At 44.5% G+C, this 23,498-nt stretch overlaps 1 protein-coding gene across 1 annotated transcript in view; it reads right to left on the bottom strand.

Annotated features, from left to right (window-relative positions):
* The window catches only part of RREB1 (ras responsive element binding protein 1), a 174,968-nt gene that overhangs the window by 52,661 nt on the left and 98,809 nt on the right, over positions 1-23,498 (bottom strand). Inside the window, exons 8-9 of the mRNA XM_038770229.1 lie at positions 5,343-5,484; positions 4,522-4,658 (exon numbers count right to left, since the gene is read on the bottom strand). Of these exons, the coding sequence (XP_038626157.1) occupies positions 4,522-4,658; positions 5,343-5,484 (279 nt within the window). The remainder of the gene's footprint in view (positions 1-4,521; positions 4,659-5,342; positions 5,485-23,498) is intronic.

Here is a 23,498-nt window from a genome sequence, read left to right on the forward strand (position 1 = left end):
TTACTGTTACGAAGCGCTTGGGAGAGTACAAAATAACAATAAACACACATTCCCTGCCCACAGTGAGCTTATAGTCTAGAGGGGGAGACAGACAGTAATATAAATGAATAAATTACAGATATGTACATAAGTGCTGCGGGGCTAGAAGGGGGGATGAATAAACGGAGCAAGTCAGGGTGATGCAGAAGGGTGTGGGAGAAAAGGAAAGGAGGGCTTAGTCAGGCAAGGCCTCTTGGAGAAGATGTGCCTTCAATAAGGCTTCAAAGGGGGCGGAGGGAGAGTACCTGTCAGTCAGATTTAATAATAATAATAATTGTGGCAGTTGTTAAGCACTTACTATATGCCAAGCACTGTTCTAAGCGCTGGGGTAGACACGAGGTAGTCAGATCAGACACAGTCCCTGTCCCACATGGGGCTCACAGTCTGAATATGAGGGAGGGTGCTCCAGGCCAGAGGCAGGACATCCTTGTAGAAGGACTTATAGAAGTCCTTATAGCTCTGGACATGCATCAAAGAATTACAGTTAAAATGAATTTGCTCTTTCAATCTGATTCAGCCAACCTCGGATTTCATGAGCTCATTAGGTAAAGTGGCCAACGTTAAAACCAGCATGGCTCAGTGGAAAGAGCCCGGGTTTGGGAGTCAGGTCATGGGTTCTAATCCCGGCTCTGCCGCTTGTCAGCTGTGTGACTTTGGGCAAGTCACTTACCTTCTCTGTGCCTCAGTGGCCTCATCTGTAAAATGGGGATTAAAACTGTGAGCCCCATGTGGGACAACCTGATCACCTTGTATCCCCCCAGCACTTAGAACAGTGCTTTGCACATAGTAAACGCTTAACAAATACCATTATTATTATTATTTAACTGCCCATTTGATCTCCGCCTGTCTTTGCCCGCTGTGGTGGGCAATTCAACAGCCCAAAACGTTTCTTTAAAAGGCACATGAGAGGGGAGGTGAGAGGAAAATTTAGAGTAATAAGCGGTATACAGTACTTGTCTTGCGTCTACTTCAGTGGAGTGTAGAGAGCTTTACGGGTTTTCGTTTTAGGATTGAATTGATCCCGACAACACTCCATGGAACTCGGCAGGAAGAAGCGGACTGGACACTAGACACTAAGCTGGGGAGTCAGATTTCCAAGTTCACTTGACTGTAAAACAAGCACCCTGCACAACGGCCTCAATTTCCCACTTACTGCTTACTCTTCCAGATTCTAATGTGCAATTTTTTCAGGTCCTTGGATGAAAAAAGATACTTTTTAAAGTACTAGTCTTGGTGTTAAGTAGTAACGTGATATCTGGTATTAAGAAAAGATTCACGTATGAATGTGTAAACATGCCCTTAAACAGTTGTGGATATAAGCTAATGCGCTGCCATTTTAAGGGTCTTTAAAAAAAATACAGGAAGACTTGCCCAGGCGTGTGCTTTTGATGTCTCATTAGAAAGAACTTTGAAATGCATCAGACTACAGTAAAACCATTCACTTAGGACAGTTCCCGGAGTATTTAGGTAGGTTCCCAGTCAATGGGGCCACCTTCAATAAATAGGCTATTTGTAGTTCCCTCTCACTCCTTTTTTTATCCTGGGGAGAAGCCTAAAATACTCTAATAGGAGGGGAATTTCGGGCAGGATCAGGAAGAACGAGCAGCTCTGGTCATATGTGGGTGAAAGAGTTACAAGAAACACATCTTACAACATGCTGCTTTTGGTAGTAACAGGCCTCTGATTTCAACACTCAGAGGGGCAGTGCCGATTCCAAAACTAACTTTCAAATTCTAAATTTTGAGTGGGTTACATATAATACTGGTTAGAGTCACAGGAAAAGGAGACAGAAAGGTGAGCGGAGGTGCTGGTTGCAAATGCAACTGATTTTCCATGCTGCTGTAATTCTGGATATACAGATGCCCCTGATCCAGGGACTACATTATAAGGGTATCGGGAAATAATAAATTGGGGCGCCCGCTGTCAATTTAGGATGAATTTTAAAAGCTGTGTTTTCTCATGAGTTTACCATGTCTGCATCTGGGACTACAGTTTGCTTGTTCTGAGAATAATAATACTAACAATAATGGTATTTGACATGCACCTTACTATGCTTTGCACATAGTAAGCGCTTAACAAATGCCATTATTACTATTATTATTATTATGTGCCAAGCACTGCACCTAAGTGCTGGGGTAGATACAAGATTATCAAAGCACTGGCATTCTCTCAGAGCCACTGGCTCTTCAAAGGGGCCCCTGGATCATTGTGGGGTGAGGGGAAAGGAAGTCTCCCCCTCCCCCACTGGGGGGAAGGGGAGAGAAGGGGAGGAGAGACATATGTGTTTACAAGGCTTCTCTGATGATGCCTGTGAAATATGCCCCCAGAAGAGATCCAAAAAGCTCAGAGTTGAAAATGCTTCTTAATAATTGTGGTATTGCTTAAGCGTTCACTCTGTGCCAAGCACTGTACCAAGTGCTGGGTTTAGATTCAGGATAATCAGGTCGGGCACAATCTCCGTCTCACACGGGGCTCACAGTCTGAGGAAGAGGGAGAATAGACAATGAATCTCCATTTTACAGATGAGAAAACAGAGGCACTGAGAAGATAAGTGACTTGCCCAAGGTCACACAGAAGTCAAGCGGTGGAGCCATTTAGAACCCAGGTTCAGTACTCTTTCCACTAGGCTTCACATCAACATGCTTGCTACTTTCTTTTGACGGAGGAAAAGCAATTCCCAGATTTCTAAATCCACTTCGACTACTGATTCAAACAAGAAATGAGCAGTTCCAGTGGAAAGACAATCAGTGTGACCTTTCCAGTGGGCAAAGGGCACAGGAGCATGAGTCAGGAGTCCTGTGTTCGGTCTACTTCTGCCTCCAGCACTGACTCACTTGGGCAAGACATGTCCCTTGTCTAGACCCCAAGTTCCCCACAAGGGGAAGGGAAAATCATAATGGCCACAAGTATCTATTTTGCTCTCAAGAATGCGGCAAGCACTGATGAGCTCAGGTCTGTTGGCATTTTGAGCTCATACCATACCAGAAGCAGCATACCATTTCACTACTGGGAAGAGGCGGTGTGGAGCTGAGTCCCTTAGCTTTTTCCATAATTCAAGTTTTTGGATGGAGGGTGACAACGCTAGACACATTAAGGCTTATGACTGGTTACGGTGTTCTATTTCCAAGCTGTTCTGGTCAGTCTTCATCAAAAGGTGTCACTTTCCCTAACTGATCATGAAGCATGATGTATGAAATCCCGTCATGATACTAATCACTCAAGCAAATAGAAGTGGCCCAAATTCAACACATCCAGCAGGCTGCCTGCCATGAACGTGGTACCCATTTGTAAACTTTTAAGCACATAGAGTAGGGCAACAATTAACCAAACTAGGTTTATGCTCTTTGTCCTTTCCTCTCATAATTTGTTTTGGAATTACCTCAGTGAGAGGCTGTCTTGGTATATTCAAGAAATGCTTTAGGGATTAAAAACACACTGGTACAGACACAAGCACACATACATTACAATTTTCGAGTAAGATTCTGTAGAGCAAGATTAATACTATCGTTAGGAGTATTAATGCATGTCATAATAAGAATAATATGTGTCTCTTTCACTCTGCCTTGTGATTGCATTCTGAGAAAAACTGTTTGTTTTACACTGCCCTAATACAGAAAAGGGCAAAGGAGAGATTAGGTACCAGATCACATCAGCTGATCACATACAACCGAGTTCCCCTAACACACACGCACACACATTTGTCCTCCCTTTGTGCTGGTGGGCAAGGGAGGTGAAATTTCAAGCTGTCCAAGCAAAATGCCCAAGCAAGGTTAACAGGATAAGCCTCGGGCAGTAGCATTATATATCAGGCAGCCTTGAAATTATATAGGAAAGAAAGAAGGTGGAAAAAGAGACACTTCCTCTTCTGGGAAGATAACTAAATAACCTACTGTGACAGAACTATGTTCTGTATTTGAGATCAACAACAACAACGAAAAACAAAAAGCCTCTGAATAGTTCTTGGAGAGCCGAGAGTGGTGGGTTAGATTTGGACAGCAGAAATCAAGAGGCTAAATTATGCACCTCTGAACTCTCTCTGTGCTCTGTTTATATGAGAAACCAAAGCTGCAGTAAAGCTGAAACTTAACAGAAAAATTCTACAAAAAACAAAGGAGATTTTTGATGCATTCCTAATTATAGTCCTCCTCCATTGGAACACTTTTTTCAAATGTTTTCCTCCAACAGTTCTACTGAATTTTATTTTGTCAGTATTTCTTATAGGGCTCTTTCACTTAACATTATTTTCATGGAATCAATTCAGAGGAGTAAATGAGGTTTTTTATTATTATAATCACTTATTTGACTTCTCCCCCAATCTTAGCCCCATCTCTTCCCTCAAAGTCCCTAAAACTAACCTGAATTATTACCATCATACAGGACATTTAAACATCATACATTTTTTGGTTGTATGCTGAAAAGACAGAAGAATGCCATCAGCTCTGTCTGAGGAAGGAGCTGCCTATGCCTGGGCCTTTCACTTACCTCAGTGAGTTATCCGGATGGGTCTCCATGTGTGTCTCCAGTCCATACTTGCATACGAACTCCTTAAAACACACTGGGCAGTGGTAAACTTCATTTGCTTTCTTTTCCGTCAAACGCGACTGAGAATTGTCTACCACCTTGAAGGAGATTGGGGAAAAAAAGCGGTCAGAAGAATGGTCAGACTCAGACCACGAAGCAAATTTTGCCAAACATTCAGACTGCTAAAAATGTCTTCCATCTAGGAGAGGTCAAACCGGTTAAAAGAGTTCTGAAAAAAAGCACCTATCATTCAGGGGAGGCAGCATCGTGCAAAGGAAGAGCGTCAGTCTGGAAGCTGGAGGACCAGAGTACAATTTGCCCACTGCCACCGGCCTGCAGTGTGAGCACCAGCAAGTCACTTAATCTCTTCTGACCTCAGTTTCCTCATCTGTAAAATGGAGATACTTTTCTAACTACTTCACAGGGTTGTTGTGAGGACAAAGATGAGATGAGTACTGCGAGTGATGGGGGAACAATTGGGCTAATCCTAAAACCAGGGCATCATTATTGTTATTACTGTGGCGAGAAAAGATCTGTATTTTTAACAAGTAATAGTTCTATCCACTTTTAGCCATTTGGTACAAAAGAGAATAAAGAAAATGGAAATACTTCCTTGGACATCTTCCAATACCATATTTAAATACATAAGTTAGCTTCGCAACTCATTAGTCTTGGATAGGCTACAACAATATAGGTTAATTGAAAACCTTCATTTCAAAGGTCGTGTGTAGAGATAAAAGTCAAGAATAGGATAAGGAACAGCTTGTTGTATCATAAAATACCTTTTTTGCAGGTGTCAGTTCTTTCTCATTCTCAGCCCCTTGATTCAGTTTCCTTTTGGAGGTGAGCCGCCTGCGTTTCAAAGGAGACGTGGGAGTTGTATTTGTAGTACTGTTAGGATCCTTTTCGTGAATCTTCATATGTCTGAAGAAAAAAAAAAAAGAGGGTAAAACATTTAGTCCTTCAGGCTCCTTTATGTTGACAGTATCCTTCTGTAAATCTCACATGTTTCAAACTTAACTCTTCTTATCTTTCTTTTAGCTCTCTTTGGTTTTGGCAGGGTATCCTCCAATTCGCAATTCAGTTTCTTGGTGTTTGCTGAATAACATTATCATTTCAGCTCAATGCTACTAATTTATTTTTTTAAAATATATTTGGCTGGAGAAATGGTCAAGTCACAGTCAATCACCTCATAATCCAAAAACCAAACTCTACTGTACTACTGGCCCTAGGACCAAGGAAAAGAGCAGATGATCTGAAATGCATATAACTGACTTTTCAGAGGACGGAAGGAAGATTGGAAAACTGATTTGAAATAGGAGGGTAAGTAAGGTCTCAGTGGAAAACTCTGCAAAGCACGGAAGCATCAATCTGCTTGTCTACAGAAGATGGAGAGGGCAAGGGAAAATTTGATAATTCCAGATACAGCAGTTTTCAAACCTTGCTACAATACTGGGAGCCCAGGCAGAGTACCCCATATGATAATGGGAGATCTTTAAAATAAAACACCAATTAGAAAAAACATTGTCCATTGAATGCATTGACTGCATTCAATGCATTGACTGTCCACTGACTGCAGGACTAATGCCATTGTGAAAACAACCACTTTACAGTATAGAAAGGTCATCCAATAACAAATTCATCCCAGTGTCAAGGAAAATAGGTTTGAATAAGTTTTGAATGAGGTCTTCAGTAATTAATCCCCTCAAAGTATTAACAACTGGAAAAAATAAAACAAACAGTGAGGGGGGGCAGCAATAAGGAAGTAGGGAGGAGGCGGATAGGGAGAGAGAGGAATAAGTGAGGAAACGAGTGGGGCTGGGATGGAGGTCAGGAGTAGATGACAAAATGTATTCTGGTTTGACAAAAATGAGATACTGCTTGTCCGATATACCCACTATTCATATGCCTCTTCACACACTCATGCCCGCCTCTTCACAAATTCTGCCATGCACCAGTTTTGACCAACACGATTATCATTACTTAGCAAATATTCAAGAGGGTAAATAAGGACCCAGTACATTGGATGGCCCATTTACAGCACACTCCAGTTAAGGCCATCCTTTAATCCTGGTTATGGGCCACAGTTTCATCCCCCTGAAATTTTATGAAGGGGAAAATAACTGATTATGCCTCAACTTACTGCTTGAATCTCTAATCTTTAAAGACTGCTACTTTGGTCTAGTATTACCAGGTATAACTCAGAGGAAACACTTCCAAAAGATGCCTTGAATTCCTATTAGGCTTGTCACAAACCCAAAAGCAAAACAGCTCTCTTCAAACCTTTAATCAAAATGGCTGCAGCCAAGCTTGCTTTATTGGGTATTAGAGAATTGCCAGTATCAGGCACCTCTGAAAGGAAAAGTGGAAAACATTTACACTGTAGGCAAAAATAGGCTTTAACCTAAAGTCAAATACCGCAGAAATAGATACCTACTAAATAAAAAGATACACACACACGGACACACCCAGGCAGATATAATATGCATATACAATCTGTCCTTTGAGAAGAGACAGAGAAGCAGCGTGGACTAGTGGAAAGAGCCCAGGCCTGAAAGTCAGAGGACCTGGGTTCTAATCCCGGCTCCATCATTTGTCTGCTGTGTGACCTTGGGCAAGTCACTTTGCTTCACTTCTCTGGGCTTCAGTTCCCTCACCCATAAAATGGGGATTCAATACCTGTGCTCCCTCCTATTTAGACTGTAAGCCCTTTGTGGGACCTGATTATCTTGTCTCTACCCCAGCGCTTAGTTCCGTCTGTGGCACATAGTAAGCATTTGACAAATATTACAATTATTATTACTGTGTCCAAAGATCACACTGCTGTCAGAGACGTTTTATTCATGCATATAGGGTCACACCATCTACTGTCCTTCGGTGGATCACCACATTTATCCCCACTTCCCTCCGTGGCACAAACTGTTGTAGATACTGGAGAAAACAGTCCTGGCAGCTTCAAAGAGGGGAACAACTGTGCAGAGGTAGAGGGAGCACCAGCTTCCAGAAAGGGGTAAATTCTGTCCCCGGCAGCCAGTCCAGAGGGCTGGCTCAGGGGCTGCCCATCAAGCCCGCCCAGACAAAAGGGGGGTTGGACTGGATCAGTGCCATTCCTGGCGCTGTTTTAGATTGCAGTTTGTTGGGCGTTTCTTCTGGAAATATCAACTACGCAGCTGTGGTAAGGTGAGCTGTATAAATGAAGGACAGGAGGAGACACTGAAAGAGAGAGTGGAGCAGCATGTGATGGAGGTAGCTGCAGAGGGAGATAGGGCAGCAAAGCAACATACAAATCCCTCTAACTTTCAAAGGAAACTTGGATATTACCAGTTTTAAAACGAGAAAAGATACTTGCTAAGATAGGTGCTCATTAGAGCCAAACTTCATCACTCATCCAAGGGTTATGATACTGCCCCTTTTTCCTCAGCTATAATGAGGTGTTTACTATAGGCCACGCTTGTTATTTTGAGGTATTCTTTGTATTGCATTTAAGTGTATTTACTTTAAAACAATGCTGAACAAGCAAACAGTTGCATCTCTATCAGTGGTACTTTGAGCTGATATGTTCCATCCCTGACTTACTGTAACAGATTTCGCAGCAACAAACCCCCAAAGAAACACCTCTAGAGTAGCAAGGTCCAAAGATAGATAGGAAGATAAACTGAACAAGTACAAAGGCCAGACCCCAGTCTTAATCTCCCTACTCTACAGTGCTGACAGAAAATGCTTAAGTCTTCCCAAACTGTTGGGTGTTAAATGTACCACAGGGTACCAGGGGCAGAACTGCAGTCACGTTTTTTTTTTAAAGCCTTGCATTCATTAGGATTCTCATTTTGGAGGGACTCCACAATGGAGGGAGACAGCAGTCACTGCAGGGCAGCATGCTCCCCATTCATTGTGTGGGAGTTTGTTGTCTTTGAGCCCTCCTGAGTAGGGTAAAAGCAGCGGGGTTCTAGGTCTGTGGACTGCTGGCGGGGGGGGGGGGGGGGGTTTTTGCACCCACTCTTACACCTGCTGAGGGCCCGCTCCCCTCCCCACCCCACCCCCAAGTGGGGTGCGGGACGGGGAGCCCAGCAGCCCTGTGCCAACTGCCACGATTACTAATGAGGTTGTGGCTGTGCTGCTTCTCTTGGTAGTGGCAACTTGGGTTTTGTGGGGGAGCCCCCTTATCTGAGGCTCTGCTGTAACAGCTAAGCTGCTCCCCCCCCAGCCAGGGAGGAGGTGGAACTCCCAATGATAGGCCAGGGAGGGCAAGGTGCCCTCTGGGGAAGTTGTTTTCCACCATCTCCTTGGCAACTGTGGTGGTCCCGTGCTTACTGGGGCGCAGGACTCCACATGGGGAAGCCAGCGCATCCCTCAGCCAGCAAAGCCGCTGCGCTGTGGCACAGAGTAACCGGGGTTCCTTCTGTTGCTACCCTGGTTAGCAACCTAGACAGTTCACCCCACAAGCCACAGAAAACCACTGGGGTTCAGATCTAGCCTTACACTTCAATGGTTTACCCCACTGACCAGTAAGTCCACAAAGAGCAGGGAGATATCTCGTCTTCTGTCTCTTGCCTCTAAGCCTAGAACAGTGCCGTACCCGGAGGAGGCACACAACCAATCCGTTTTACGGTAGTGGCTAAGGGCAAGCTTCAGGCTAGAGCTGGGACGTCACTCTTGGCCAGAATTTCTGAGGGGTGAAAAGCTTCCTAAGATGGAGGAAGGATGCATGAGCCCACCTGGAGAACGGGCAGTGGCATGCCACACCAGTTACAGGTAACAGAAGTTACCATTGGCTTTAAAGCACTCAATCACCTTGCCCCCTCCTACCTTGCCTCACTGCTCTCCTACTACAACCCAGACCGTACACATGTCGCTCCTGTAATGCTAGCCTTCTCAATGTACCTTAACCTCATGTATCTCGCCACCGACTTCCCACCCATGTCCTGCCTCTGACCTGAAACACCCTCCCTCTTCATATCTAACAGACTTTCAAAGCCTTACTGAAGTCACGTCTCCCAAAGTCCTTCTTAAGCCCTCAATTTCCTCTTTTCCCAATCCCTTCTGTGTCACTCTCATTTGCTCCCTTTATTCATTCATTCAGTCATTCGTATTTATTGAGCGCTTACTGTGTGCAGAGTAAGTACAGAGCAGAGTAAGTAAGTGCAGAGCGCTTACTTGGGAAGTACAAGTTGGCAACATATAGAGACGGTCCCTACCCAACAGTGGCCTCACAGTCTAGAAGACCTCTCCCTCAGCCCAAAACACTTAAGTACATACTTATAATTTTATTCATATTAATGTCTGTCTCCCCCTCTAGACTGAGAGGCAGGGAACGTGTCTATCAACTTGGTTATACTGCCTTCTTCCAACCGCTTAATACAGTGCTCTGCACACAGTAAGCACTAAATAAATGCGACCGATAAAGGCAAAATTCTATTTTCTTCAGATACATTCAGTGTTGTCATAGACAGGTAGACAGAAAATGATTTACAGATGGTGGGAACAGGAGGAAGAACAGGCGATATACCAGTAGTAGCACAAGAACATCAAGAATGAAACAGCTGAGGACATAATTCAATGTAAACTGAATATACATATACGAATGCTAGGAATGGGTCTGTTGGGTTGATGCAACTTGGGGTTTGGGGAATTAATTGGGAGAGATCTTGATGAAGGTGGAAATTTAGGAAGGGTTTAAAGCTTGGGAGAGCTGTGGTCAGGCAAATCTGAAGGCAGCATGGCCTAGAACGGTGCTTTGCACATAGTAAGCGCTTAATAAATACCATCATCATCATTATTATTATTATTATTATAGTGGATAGAGCACAGGCCTGGGAGTCAGAAGGACCTGGATTCTAATCCTGCTCCATTTGCCTGCTATGTGACCTTGGGCAAGTCACAACTTCTCTGGGCCTCAGTTACCTCATCTGCAAAAATGAGGACTAAGACTCTCAGCCCCATGGACAAGGGCTGTGTCCACCCCAATTTGCTTATACTCACCCCAGCACTTAGTACAGTGCTTGGCACACAGAAAGTGCTTCACAAATGCCACTATTATCAGAAAAGAGGGGGTTGATAAACAAGGCACTGGACATGAAAGACTTGTGAGCAAGATGCAGTTTGACATTTTAGAAAAATGATCTGGACAGGAGAGTGAAGTATGGAGTAGAGAGAGGAGAGGCTAAAAGTGGGAAGACCAATGAGAAGGCTGATGCACCAGTCTAGCTGAGATGTAAACAGTGCCTGGACCTGGTTGCTGGTCTCTTGGAGTTGGGGATGGATCCAGGAAATCTGGTGAAGGAATAAACTAACACTCTTTAGAAGTGTCTCAATGTGAAGACGAAAAGACAGCAGGGAAACAAGGAAAATGCCATATGGTTGTGGGCTTCAGGGACGGGGAGTATGGTGGTGTTGTCACTCTCAAGGGAATATTAGGTGGAAGAAAGGATTTGGGAGGGAATAGGAATTGTTTGGGTTTAGACATATTGATCTTAGGGTGCTGGTGGGACATACAAGATGTTCCGGAGGCAGTTGAAAATGCAAGACGGTAGATGAGGTGAGGGTTAGAGAGGTAAATTTGGGAGTCGTCCGCATAGAGGTGCTAGCTAAAGCCACTGGGGCAGAGGAGCTCCCCAAGGGAGCACGTGTAAAATGAGAAGAGAAGGGAACCTAGAGGTTGGGGGTGGTGGTGAGGTGAAAGAGGAGCTGGTGAAAGTGTGGAGAACCAGGAGAGAACTGTGCTGGTATAACCAAGGTCAGATGGCGTGTTTCCAGGACAAGGAGGGGAGGTGCCTATTAAAAGCCTCCGTATCTTCTCTTCCAACCTATCAGATCTCTCAATACAAACAGAAGGTCAAATCTCAGAAGATACTCAGTTCTTCCTAAATCTTATCTTCTTCCTCCTCGGTGTTAATAAAACCAGGGGCCCCACTCTATGAGCCTCAGATTTAGCATTATTATGAGGAAACACGGAATGGCTCATTTTTCAATACATTACCCCACACAGATTGAACAGGGAATCGCAAGACTGGATTATTTCATTACAGCCAACGGGTTCAAACAGGTTTTAACTGATATGACTGAACTCTCATCTTCACTTGATGTTAGCCTTTCTTTCCAGCACAGCCTGCAAGGAAGAAACTTTCCCAACTGTACCAGCCCTGTCTTAACAGGAAGGGATCCAGTAGCTGAGAGTCTGTATATTCAAAGCAAATTTTCCCCGAGAGGTGGGCGGGGACGGGGGGTGGCGGGGGAAGGGGTCAGGGCTGCAACTTTGTGTGTGCCATTTTAAACAAATATTGCACAAGCTAAAGCAGGGAATGTGGAGGGGGGAAGAGAGGAGGGAGAGAAGGAGGAGGGCTAGAGAGGGGAGGGGCCTGAGTGGCAGGGACGCAATGCAAGCCTCCCACTGCCACCCCACCTATAATCTCAAAACTGGCTTGGAGGCACCTTCTAGTAATTCAGGTGTTTTGCTAGTACAGTCCTGCTCACCCCAGCAGTGTCTGCCTCGCTCCCGTCTGCCAAGTTGCTTTACGAAGGCCTTGCTGTGACGCAAGCTGCCCGGCTGACTCAAGAGAGGCGAGAAAGCAGCTCTGTGCGATGCCGAAATCTCATTTAGAAATTCCCCACCCGAGGACTCTGCCTAGTTGCTACCTGCATACAACGCTTTCTGGGAACACCTCTGTGGCCCGATCACGGGACACTTCCAAAGATGCCACTGGTAAGGCGGCCGCGGGAATGGCCAACCAACCAAGCCTCTGCCCATCCCATGGTGGGCAGGTGAGCTGGCCTGCCGTTGGCTTGGCAACGTGGGCACAAAATGGAAGGTTTCAGTGTGAAGTTACTACTGGCCTCTGGGCAAAACTGAAAGCCTGTTATTAATACATGAAACCACTAGCTTTACAATGCTGTCTCCTTTCTCCTCAAGTGTTTGCTGTCCCATCCTTTGTACGGAATGCTTCTGGGGGCTGCTCACTCTCCTACCCTTGAGATCAATGGAGGGCTCGGGGATCGAAAGCACGCCTGCTAAGGCTCTGGTTTTCCAGTGGCACCAGTCCCGATCAAATGTAGAGAATGTTTGGGTGGCGATTCATAAATGAATGCATTTAAAGCTCTGAAAGGTGCTTTCCAAGAGGTACACCACAGTTTTTATATTTCTTAAAACGGCTGCCGAACCTGGATATTACGTCCACTTAAGGACAGCAAGTGAATAAAGCAAAAGGCTATTTTCAGAAAAGGCAGGGCTAAGTCCGTTTGTTGCCCTCTAGCCTTTTGCATCTGAGAAATGCTGATCCTGAACAGCACAGAATGACCTGACATATCATATGCCACAGAGAGGAAAAATAGAAAGGACAAACCCATCGCAGAGAGAGAGAGAGAGAGAGAGAGAGAGAGAGAGAGAGAGAGAGAGAGAGAGAGAGAGAGCAGTAAGAAAGGGGGAGAGGTACCTATCAACTCTGAGGGCCTACCCAAAACCAAACATGCAAAACAGACCGAAAGAAGATCTTGGGAAGGCAGCACCTTGCCCCACAGTAGCCCAAAACTCTGGTCTGGCTCCCTCACAAAAGGGCAGGAATCACATCTAGATTCTATCAACTCTGAGTATTGTACTTTCCCAAACACTTAATACAGTGCTCTGCACACAGTAGGCACTCACTCAATGCCCACTGATTGACTGATTATTCCACGGAACTCTCCCAAGCATTTAGTACACTGCTGTCCACGTACAGTAGGTGCTCAAGAAATACAACTGACCGATTAGGTGAACTCTCTCACTTGCCAAATGGCTAAGATGCTTGCTTTTTGAAAAACTATCTTTTAAAAGAAAAGCTAGTCTGTTGGAGCCATCAAGAGGTACAAACCTTCTTTTTTTGGGCTCCTTTTCTTTCAAAGGAGGTGCACTTACTCAGATCAGTTACAGCCACTGGGAGCCAGTACATTTGCTCTGACAGCAACAACTGCAGGGAAGGAGGGGAGGAAAGGGGAAGAGAGGGAAAAGAGGCAGACAGTATATGACACCACAGAGAATCTGATGATGGAGAGTGGTCTAGTGTTTAGAGGAAGGAGTTGGGAATCCTTGTTAAAAAAACCAATTAAAAAAAACCTCTCTAGGCCTAAGTTTTCCTTTTGAGAAAACAGGGGAAAGTGCTTCTAAAACAGTGGTAGAATTCTTAGATGAAAAGGATGCAAAGATTCACTACTCTACCAATAGCCCAGTCAGGTTGGGAGCCAATCTGAAAAGACAGGCTCTTGTGTGTCTCATTCCGTTGTATTAAGAATATACATGTTTTACTAATGACTTTCCTAAACAAACCAAAGGAAAAAAAAAAGCTGACTATGAGTGAATACATTTACACTGTTTGCTAGCACCAGCTTGTTCAAGCCAAACAGGTTGGACAGGTTGGGTATTTAAACAAAGAAAAAAAATGCAAGTTAAAAAGCACAACGGGGTGAACTGTGGCTATTATACCACAAGGTTTAGCTTTGTGATCAAATACCCTAGGCTCCTATTACCTTTGGGGCTTCCCTAATTGAAAACATTTAGAACTGTTCAAAATTCCAAAGATACTAGATAAATGAAATGATGGTGTGTGTATGTCTGTGAATGGGGGCGGGCAGCGCGGGGGGGGGGGGGGGAGAGAGAGAGAGAGAGAGAAAGGTGTAATGTACTCAAGACATGTATAGATGATGTTCTCCTCCTCCTCCACCTGCACCCTCTTACACCTCCCACTGACTCGACTTCCTGTCTTCACAATTGCCCAGTTCAAGTTCAGGCAAGCCTGAGAACCCCACAGTTTGAGACCATTTCATAAGTTTATACTGTCTTACTCATTGCTAAAAACATATGACAACGTCTCCACAGTCAGCTGCCTATATTGAGGCAGGATTACCGCATCCAGCGCACAAAAAACTGCGGCCACGTCTCCCTGTACATTTAGGGAGAGGTACCATCTCTCCACCCCAGTGTCAGACCTCACCTGACTTCCCCTAAGTCCAGAATGTCTTAATATATCAGACCCCCAGCCTACTTGTTCTGATCCTGGGACATAGTCAGTACAGAGATGTCTATCCACTACAGACACTGATCACCAGCTCTCCTAGGAGTAGCTCAAAAATAATCAGAACACTTTCCATCAACTATCCAAAGCCCAAAACCTTCAAAGGGGTTGCCTCAATTATGTCTGCTATCAAAACACAGGACAGGAAACCCATAAAAGGGATCTGGAACAAGACAAACACCAAAAAGAGTAGGCAAGCAGGATGGGAAGCAGTGTGGCCTAGTGGAAGGAGAACAGGTTTGGGAATCAGAGGACCTGGGTTCTAATACCAGCTCTTCCACTTACCCGTTGTTTGACCCTGGGCTAGTCATTTAACTTTCCTGTGCCTCAGATACTTCATCTGTAAAATGGGGATTAAATCCTACTTCCTCCTACTTAGATTGTGAGCCCCATGTGGGATGGGGACTAAATAATAATGATGATGACGATGGTATTTGTTAAGCGCTTCCTATTTGTCAGGCGTCATCCTAAGTCCAAATCAAGTTGGATGCAGTCCATGTCCTGTGTGGGGCTCACAGTCTCAATCCCCATTTTACATGAGGTAACTGAGGCACAGAGAAGTTAAGTGACTTGTCTAAGGTCACACAGCAGACAAGTGGCAGAGCCAGGATTAGAAGCCATGACCATGACTCCTAGACCTGTGCTCTATTCACTACACTATGGTGCTTCCCCTTAGCTAACCTTGTATCTCCCCCAGTTCAGTGCCTGACACATAATAAGCACTTAACATTCATTCAATCATATTTATTGAGAGCTTACTGTGTGCAGAACACTGTACTAAGCGCTTGGGAAAGTATAATACAACAATAAATAGTCACATTCCCTGCCCACAATGAGCTTATAGTCAGGGGGTGGGAGGGGAGAGACAGACATCAATACAAATAAATAATATTACAGATACTAAGTGCTGTGGGGCTGGGAGTGAGGAAGAGCAAAGGGAGCAAGTCAGAGGCAACCCTGAAGGCAGTGGGAGATGAGGAAAAGTGGGCCTTAGTCTGGGAAGGCCTCTTGGAGGAGATGTGCCTTCAACCATAATTACTATTATTATAATAGGCTTTGAAGGGGCAGGGAGAGTACCTGTCTGTCAGATTTGAGGAGGGAGGGTGTTCCAGGTCGGAGGCAGGACGTGGGCTAGGGGGTGGCAAGTACCATTAAAAAAACAACACACACACACACACACTTCCCCCCCACCCCTCCCACCCAAAGCAGAGAACATAAAATATTTAACGCCTTCATTTCTCAATTCAGATAGTGTTGGCAGACTACCCCGTGATTGCCTCGGGGTGGGAAGAGTGGTCCCTTCTGGGCTCCACCGGCCAGGCCTCCATCCCAGCCCCGCTCTAAGCCCACAAAAGCTTCCTCGTTTTCTCCAGTCGCCTGTTCTAAGCCACAATCTGATCAGAGGCTGAAGAGCTGTTCTGGGCTCCCGAAAGCTTACGTAAGGTTATAGGCCAGGGATAACTCCACTACAGTAAATTCTTGACTACGGGGAGACAGATCACCCATGTTGCGCAGGTGAAAGAGGGAGAGCAAATCAATCGATCGTATTTATTGAGCGCTTACTAGGTGCAGAGCACTGTACAGTGCAACAAAATTAGCAGACGTGTTCTCTACCCATAACGAGTCTAGAGGGAGAGGCAGACATTAATATGACTAAAGAGAGAAGAGGACAGGAAGGATGCCATGCCCAAGCCAAGAGGTTACTGATCTCTGCAGCAAGAGTCACAGTAATGAACAAGGTTTGGGAATCCCAGTCCAGCTCAATGCCAGGGCTCTCACTGAGAGGAAGAAAAAGGGGGGGGGGGGGGACGGACCATTTTGGCTCAGATGAGCTATTGAGGAAGCGCACTTAAACTGAGTGGTTTCCAATCTGCAGCAGGGCTCTCACTGTTGGTTACGAGCACGATTGCAAGACAGGTTAGGGCTGATGAAATAGATTTAGGGGTAATCTGTAAAGAGGTGGGAGCTGGAGTAACGTGAGTTGATGAGCTCCCCAAGAGAATAAGCAAAGACAGTGAAGAGCAGGAGGACTCAAAGCAGAGCTGTGTGGGATAGCCACAGTTAAACAGTGAGAGAAAGATAAGCAGCCAGGAAAGGAGAGGGAGCAAGAAAGGTCAGAAAGATGGGAAGAGAGCCAGGAGAGTATTCTGCCATTGAAATCAAGGCTGCAGAGTTTCTAGGATAAATGTTTGGTCCGGAGAGCCACAGGGAACAGACAGCATGGCCTAGTGGAGTCAGAAGGAATTGGGTACTAATTCTGGCTCCGCCACTTGCCTGCTGTGTGACCTTGGGCAACTCACTTTACTATTCTGGGCCTCAGTTACCTCATCTGTAAAATGGGCATTAAGACTTGTGAGCCCCATGTGGGACGTGGACTGTGTCCAACCTGATTATCTTGCATCTACCCCAGTGCTTACAGTGTCTGGTACATAGTAAGCACATAAATACCATAAAAAACAAAACACAACGAAACAAAGAAGCAGATTAGGATCAAGAAGAACTCATTAGGCTTGGCTAAAAGAGGTTGCTGTAAACTTTGGCGAGTGCAGTGGCAGAGTGAAAGAAAATGGAAACTAGATTGCAGTGGGTGGAGAGATGAAGGTAGTGGACGTACACAACCCACTCAAGGAGTTTATGTGGGAATGGGAGAAGGGATAGAAGTTGGAGGGTGCCAGAAGGCTTCTTCAGTAGGAGGTTGACCTGAGCGTATGAGAAGGCAGAGGGGAAGTGGAAAAAGAGGTAGAACCAAGTGTATTGGAGCGGTGGATGAGGAACACGATATAGGAAAAGAGGTAAAATTGTGAGAGCGGGTGGGAGACCTCGGGAGGAGACGGTGATGCCCCTGTAAAAAAGATAACTTTCCAGGTCTGTAAGATTTACTATGAAAATGCCCTTGTTCCCTTTCTTCCCTAGCTCAAAAAGGGGAGAAAGCTTGGTTTAAAAGCTCTGCTACATCATGGATTTCCAACAACAACACAGTTCAAAGCAATGCATTGCTTTCAGTGGGCTCCCCCCCCCCCCCCCCACCGCCAGAAAAAGTTTATTTTATTGTCAATCATAATATTTTGAAAACCCTTGGACAAAACCAAGAAATGGACAGTTAGGAGACCCTGTGAAGTGACACACAGGACTATTTCACAGGGAGCTGCTTTTTCCTTCCCCTGAGCCTGATTCACTCCCTCACAAGTACCAGGCAAGTGAATCAGAGCCGCCCGCCACAGTGACGAAGAGATTCTCTTGTTTCAAGCTGCTACTGACTAAGGCAGTTCAGTGGTCATCACTTCCCTCCAGAAACATTAAGTACCAGAACAAGTTACAGGATGTCCTCACTTGTACTCAGAAACCTGATATTACCTCAATATGAGCTTACTGGGCCCTCCTGCATTCACTAAAGGGATTAAGTGCAAAGTCCAACTGTCCACTTCCACTTCCCTCTGAGCCAGTCCACTTTAGCTTCTAAAAGAGTGTTTAAGCTCTGACGGGGGACCCTCCAGCTCACTTTCAGATTTGAGAAAAATGTTTTCCAGATTGAAGGAAGGACCGCTTTCAGGGCTTTTTGGCCCATGTGCCAAATGTAATGTCCCCGGGCCCTTGCATCCATCCATCAATGGTATTTACTGGGCACTTACTGTGTGCAGAGCACTGGATTATTACTCTATTAATTTTATTTATGATGTGTATATTTCTATAATTCTGTTAATCTATTTTGATGCTACTGCTGCCTGTCTACTTGTTTTGTTTTGTTTCTGCCTCCCCCTTCTAGACTGTGAGCCCGTTGTTGGGTAGGGATTGTCCCTATCTGTTGCCGAATTGTACTTCCCAAGCGCTTAGTACAGTGTTCTGCACACAGTAAGTGCTCAATAAATACAACCGAACGAATGAATAATCTTTTCATGAAGGATGGGGACCGATTTCTAAGGAACTGGCATTTTTTTTGGAACACTAAATGAACATATGAGCCTCATTTTTTGGCTCTTCACTGCTTTGTGCAGCCTCAGAGGCTTTGGGCTTGCTGCCCTGGACTAGAAATAGGGAGACCACTGCTAAAAAAGACCAGATGATGTTAGGGGGTTTCTTTCCTCCAGCTTCCTATAAATGACACGGTAGAAATCAAAACACATATGAAGCCAGAAATGAAACACTTTTGGCATAAAGAGAAGTTAAGTGAAGCATCCTATTCCAGATTTCCACACCAGTGTGTCCCTTGGCAAAACACATCATGCTGTTGTAACTCTGCTTTCAAAGAGAAGGGCAAAACGAAGGTAAATTTCCAATTGCTCATCTGCCAGTCAAAGTCTGCAAAGGAAAACTGTGGTTCCAAAATGATTTTACACTACCTCCATCACTTTGAAGGGCCTGGAACTAGCAACTTCTGTAAAGGTCTCCAAACATTACCATACTTCAAAAATGAAGACAGCTGCGCTTTTCCAGGATCATGTTTGATAAAGGCTATATTTTGGCTTAGCTGCCTAAACCAGTGAACTGTGAGACTACTGTCATCTAAAAAATTAACATAATAACCATTGTGATATTTGCTAAGTACTTACTAAGCACCTGGGGTAGATGCAAGATAATCAGGTCCCACATGGGGCTCACAGCCTAAGTAGAAGTAGAAGGGAAAACAGGTATCGAATTCCCATTTTGCGGATGAGGGAACTGAAGCACAGAGAAGTGAAGTGATTTGCCCAAAGCAAGTGGTGCAGCTGGGATTAAAAGGCAGGTCCTCTGACTCCCAAACCCATGCTCTTTCCAACAGGCCATGCTGCTTCAAGGAAATAGTGAATCAAACACACTGAAAATCGAAAAAGCAGAGCCACTGAACTGTTTTCATGATGCAAAGACCTGTATTTGGGAGCAACCTGCTCTCATAGTATCAAAAAATAAAAATCATTAAGTGAGCAAGCCTCACAGAAACTCACAAACACAAAATCTGCAGAAAGGGCAGTGACTGAAACTGAAGCAGAGTAAGCTTAAAATCTGGTGGTTTTGTTCTACTTTTAGGAAAATGTTGCCATTTGAAAAAATTAGTTTAACTTTCAAGTGACTTGAGCCATTCAGGCAAATACAGTTTTTACAATTTTAACAATTAAATCTCATTCCCAAGTAATCTTGCGCTAAAATAAAAGACTTCATAAGTACAAAACAGTAAAGAAAAGTAATTCTGTTTACCCATTAAAAATAAGGCTTTTTTGATGCAGTGATCTTGCCAATACTTCAAAATTGATTTTCCTCCAGGGCATACTTGAGAAGTTACAAGACTGTATAGCAATTCAAAATTATAAAGGTTACATCATAGTCCTGGACAAAAAAGTTTTACCGAAATATGCAAATCAATGACAAAAATGTGAAAGAAAATACATAATTTACTATGTGATGGGTGGTTCGTAAGAATGCTCAACTGAGCAGTGGAAAGGAAAAAAAAATAGCCAATCAGAAGATGTAGAACAGGGTCAGACAGAAAAGACTAGGTGAGAAGTCATATAGGTTAGGAAACAGGCCAGGGTGCAAACTAAAACAAAATCACAATAGAAAATTCACACAGATTTTTCACATTAGCTGTTAGGGGAAATGAAGTGTAAAGTAAGACTGGATGCTTGAGGATGCATTTCTGGAGGACTGAGCAAAAAACTTGTTTTCTGGCACTAAGTTTTTAGCACTAGCAGTTAACTTTTCAGGAAATTTTTCAGCAAGGGGATATTCCATTTTTTTAATGGTACTTGTTAAGCGCTTACTAGGTGTCACGGTCTCTTCTAAGAATTGGGTAGATACAAGTTAATCAGGCCAGATCCAGCCCCAGTCCCAAATGGGGCTCACAGTCAAGTAGGAGGGAGAACAGGTATGGAATCTCCATTTGACAGATGAGGAAACTGAGACTCTGAGAAGTGACTTGTCCAAGGTCACACAAGCAGCAGAGCCAGCCTGTGCTCCAGTGATCCAGCGGGAAGTAAATCCTACCCTTTTCTACTACTCTTTTCTACCTGGTGCACTTTTGTACACATTTCCCAAATATTTATTATACAGAAAATGAAATGAATGAATCAAAAGATGAATGGGAGGAAGCAGTCAGACAGCCAGATTGTGGATATTTAGTTCTAATAATAATGATGGCATTTGTTAAGCGCTTACTAAGTGCCAAGCACAGTTATGGAACCTGTGACTACTTCTCCCAAAAAACAGATTTGGCATGGCAGTGGGGCTTCCGTTACAGTTTTCTACAGCAACTCTCCATTTGTTTTATAAGATTCTTTGCCATTTTTAGAAAACTTGAAATTCAAATCAAAAGCAAGTGGGAAGCTTTATTCTCTCCCCTTCCCAAATAACAAGAACTCTTATTTTTTAAAACTAGGCCTCTTTCCTCCATCTCACCCCGTCCCATTTTATTCCCTAAAAATAAAAAAAAAAGAGAATGGAAGGGAATACTTAAAATCAGCATATTTTTCTTTCTCTCCAGTGTTTAAATGTATAGGTTTACAAAGTATTGATCTGAGTCAGTATTTAATATTTTAAAATATTGAAGTGTGGTAGTGGAAAGAGGAGGGAATCAGGGGACCTGAAGTCTAATACCAGCTCTGCCAGCTATCTGCTGTGTGACCTTGGGCAAATCACTTCACTTCTTTGTGCCTCAATTACCTCATCTGCAAAATGGGGGTTAAGACTGTGAGCCCTATGTGAGACATGGACTGTGTGTCCAACCTGATTAGCTTGCATCTACCCCAGTGCTTACTATATTTACAGTTTACAGTGCCTGGCACATAGTAAGCACTTAACAAATACCATTTTAAAAAAAAGCATTTATTAAATGCCCATCTGTGTTTTGCTCCCTCCCACCACCCTACAGAGCACATTAAACAGAAGTGGTCCTAAATGAGAGAAGCTTATAATTTGCCACATTAGAATTATCTGACTTAAAGACAGCTAGCTGGGACAAACACAAAGCAGTTCGATAAAAAATCAGATGTGGGCTAATGATAATATTTAGCAGTTTTTGCAACAAAGTACAAGTCAGAGCTGATTATATACTTTATTTCTGCTTCCATCACACTGAAGGACCTGGGGCCTGACAAATATGAAGGAAAGGGTCTTGACAGTACTTGAAGAAGCACAGAACTGGGGAGGATTTTAATCCTCTAATGATGATGATGATGATGATCATCATAATTAAGCCCGCATTCAGTAGTGGTCCATATGCAAAGCCATGCAGACTGGAGATGGGCAGGGCCTGGAGCGGGGTCCAGGGGGAGACAGTGCAGCTTAAAGAGAGGAAGTCTGCCCCTGCACCAGTGCCAAGGTTGTGGCTGCTGCAGTCCTTCTTTCCACCCCTCCCACTAGGGCTATGGAAATGCTAGAGGGACAGGAAGGCCAAGCACTGGGATTCATTTTTGCAAACAGTACAGATATGACTTTACAAAATGCAAGATAGCAAATGAGCATCAGTCGTGGCATCTGTGTGGCCTGTAGCTAGTCAAGGCCCAGTGGAGAGCCTGCAAACCCAGGCTACGGTGGGAGGGGAATAGGAAAGAGGTGAGAGGGAAGTTGCGGGTACGTAGAAACTGGGTAGAAACCACAGCTCCCCCTTCTCACCTGCTCCTCCTGCCACACAGCTCTCAAAACAGCAGCTCTCTGGTCCCTCTCCCCCAAGTGAAGTATGAACCAGAGGGGGCAAGAACAAGGTACTCTAAAGAGGAAGTGGGGAGGGAGGAGGAGAGAAGGGGAGAGATGGAAAACCAGAGGGAGGATGGGCTAGGAGGGAGAAGGGAGGAGGGATGGGGAGGGAAAAGGAGAAGGGTAGAAGAAAACGAAGGAAAAGGGGAAGGGTAGAAGAAAACGAAAGAAAAGGGAAGAAGATGGAAGAAGGGGGAAGATGAGAAAGGACAGGAAGGGAGGAATCAATCAATCAATGGCATTTATTGGGTGTCTACTCTGTGCACAACATTGTACAAAGTGCTTGGGAGGGACAGGGACCGTGTCTAATTCCCATCTGTGTATTCTCTCCCAGAGCTTAATACAGTGCTTTGCACACATTGCGTGCTTAAAAAATACGATGACTACTACTACAACAACAGAATTGGTAGTCATGATTCCTGCCCTCAAGAGGCTTATACTCTACTGGGGGAGACAGACATTAAAATAAATTACCAATAAGGGAAGCAACACAGTATAAGGATGTGTACATAAGTGCTGTGGGTCTGGGGTGGGGAGAAAATCAAAGTACTTAAGTGGTACAAACCCAAGTACACAGGCAATGCAGAAGGGAGGGTGTGTAGCTGGGGAACTGAGGGTTTAGTCAGGGAAGGCCTCTTGGAGGAGGTGTGATTTTAGAAAGGCATTGAAGATGGGAAGAGAGGGAATCTGCTGAATACAAAGTGAGTAGGAGTTCCAGTTTAGATGGAGGAAATGAGGCAGACACTGATGAGATAGACAAGACTGAGACACCGTGAGCAGAGTGGCACTGGGGAGCAAAGTGAAAAGGCTGGGCGGTAGTAAGAAATCCACAAGGTAAGATAGGAGGGGGCAAGGTGATTGAGTGCTTTAAAGCTGATGGTAAGGAATTCGCAGTAGGAAAATCAAGGAGGCCAGGTACGAAGGGGCGAACTGAATGAGTGCTTTACAGTCAATTAGTATCGTTATTATTATTATTATTATGGCATTTGTTAAGCGCTTACAATGTGTCAAGCACTGGTCTAAAGTGCTGGGGTAGGTACAAGTTAATCAGGTAGGTTACAGTCCCACACAGGGCTCACAGACTAAGTAGGAAGAAGAACAGGTGTTGAATCCCAGTTTTACAGTTGAGGGGAAACAGGCAGAGGAGTTAAGTGACTTGCCTGAAGTCACATGGAAAGCAATTGGCAGAGCCAGAATCAGAACTCACGTCCTCTGACTCCCAAGCCTGTGCTTTTGGCA

This window comes from Tachyglossus aculeatus, chromosome X3 (genome assembly GCF_015852505.1).
Source record: "Tachyglossus aculeatus isolate mTacAcu1 chromosome X3, mTacAcu1.pri, whole genome shotgun sequence".
NCBI lineage: Eukaryota > Metazoa > Chordata > Mammalia > Monotremata > Tachyglossidae > Tachyglossus > Tachyglossus aculeatus.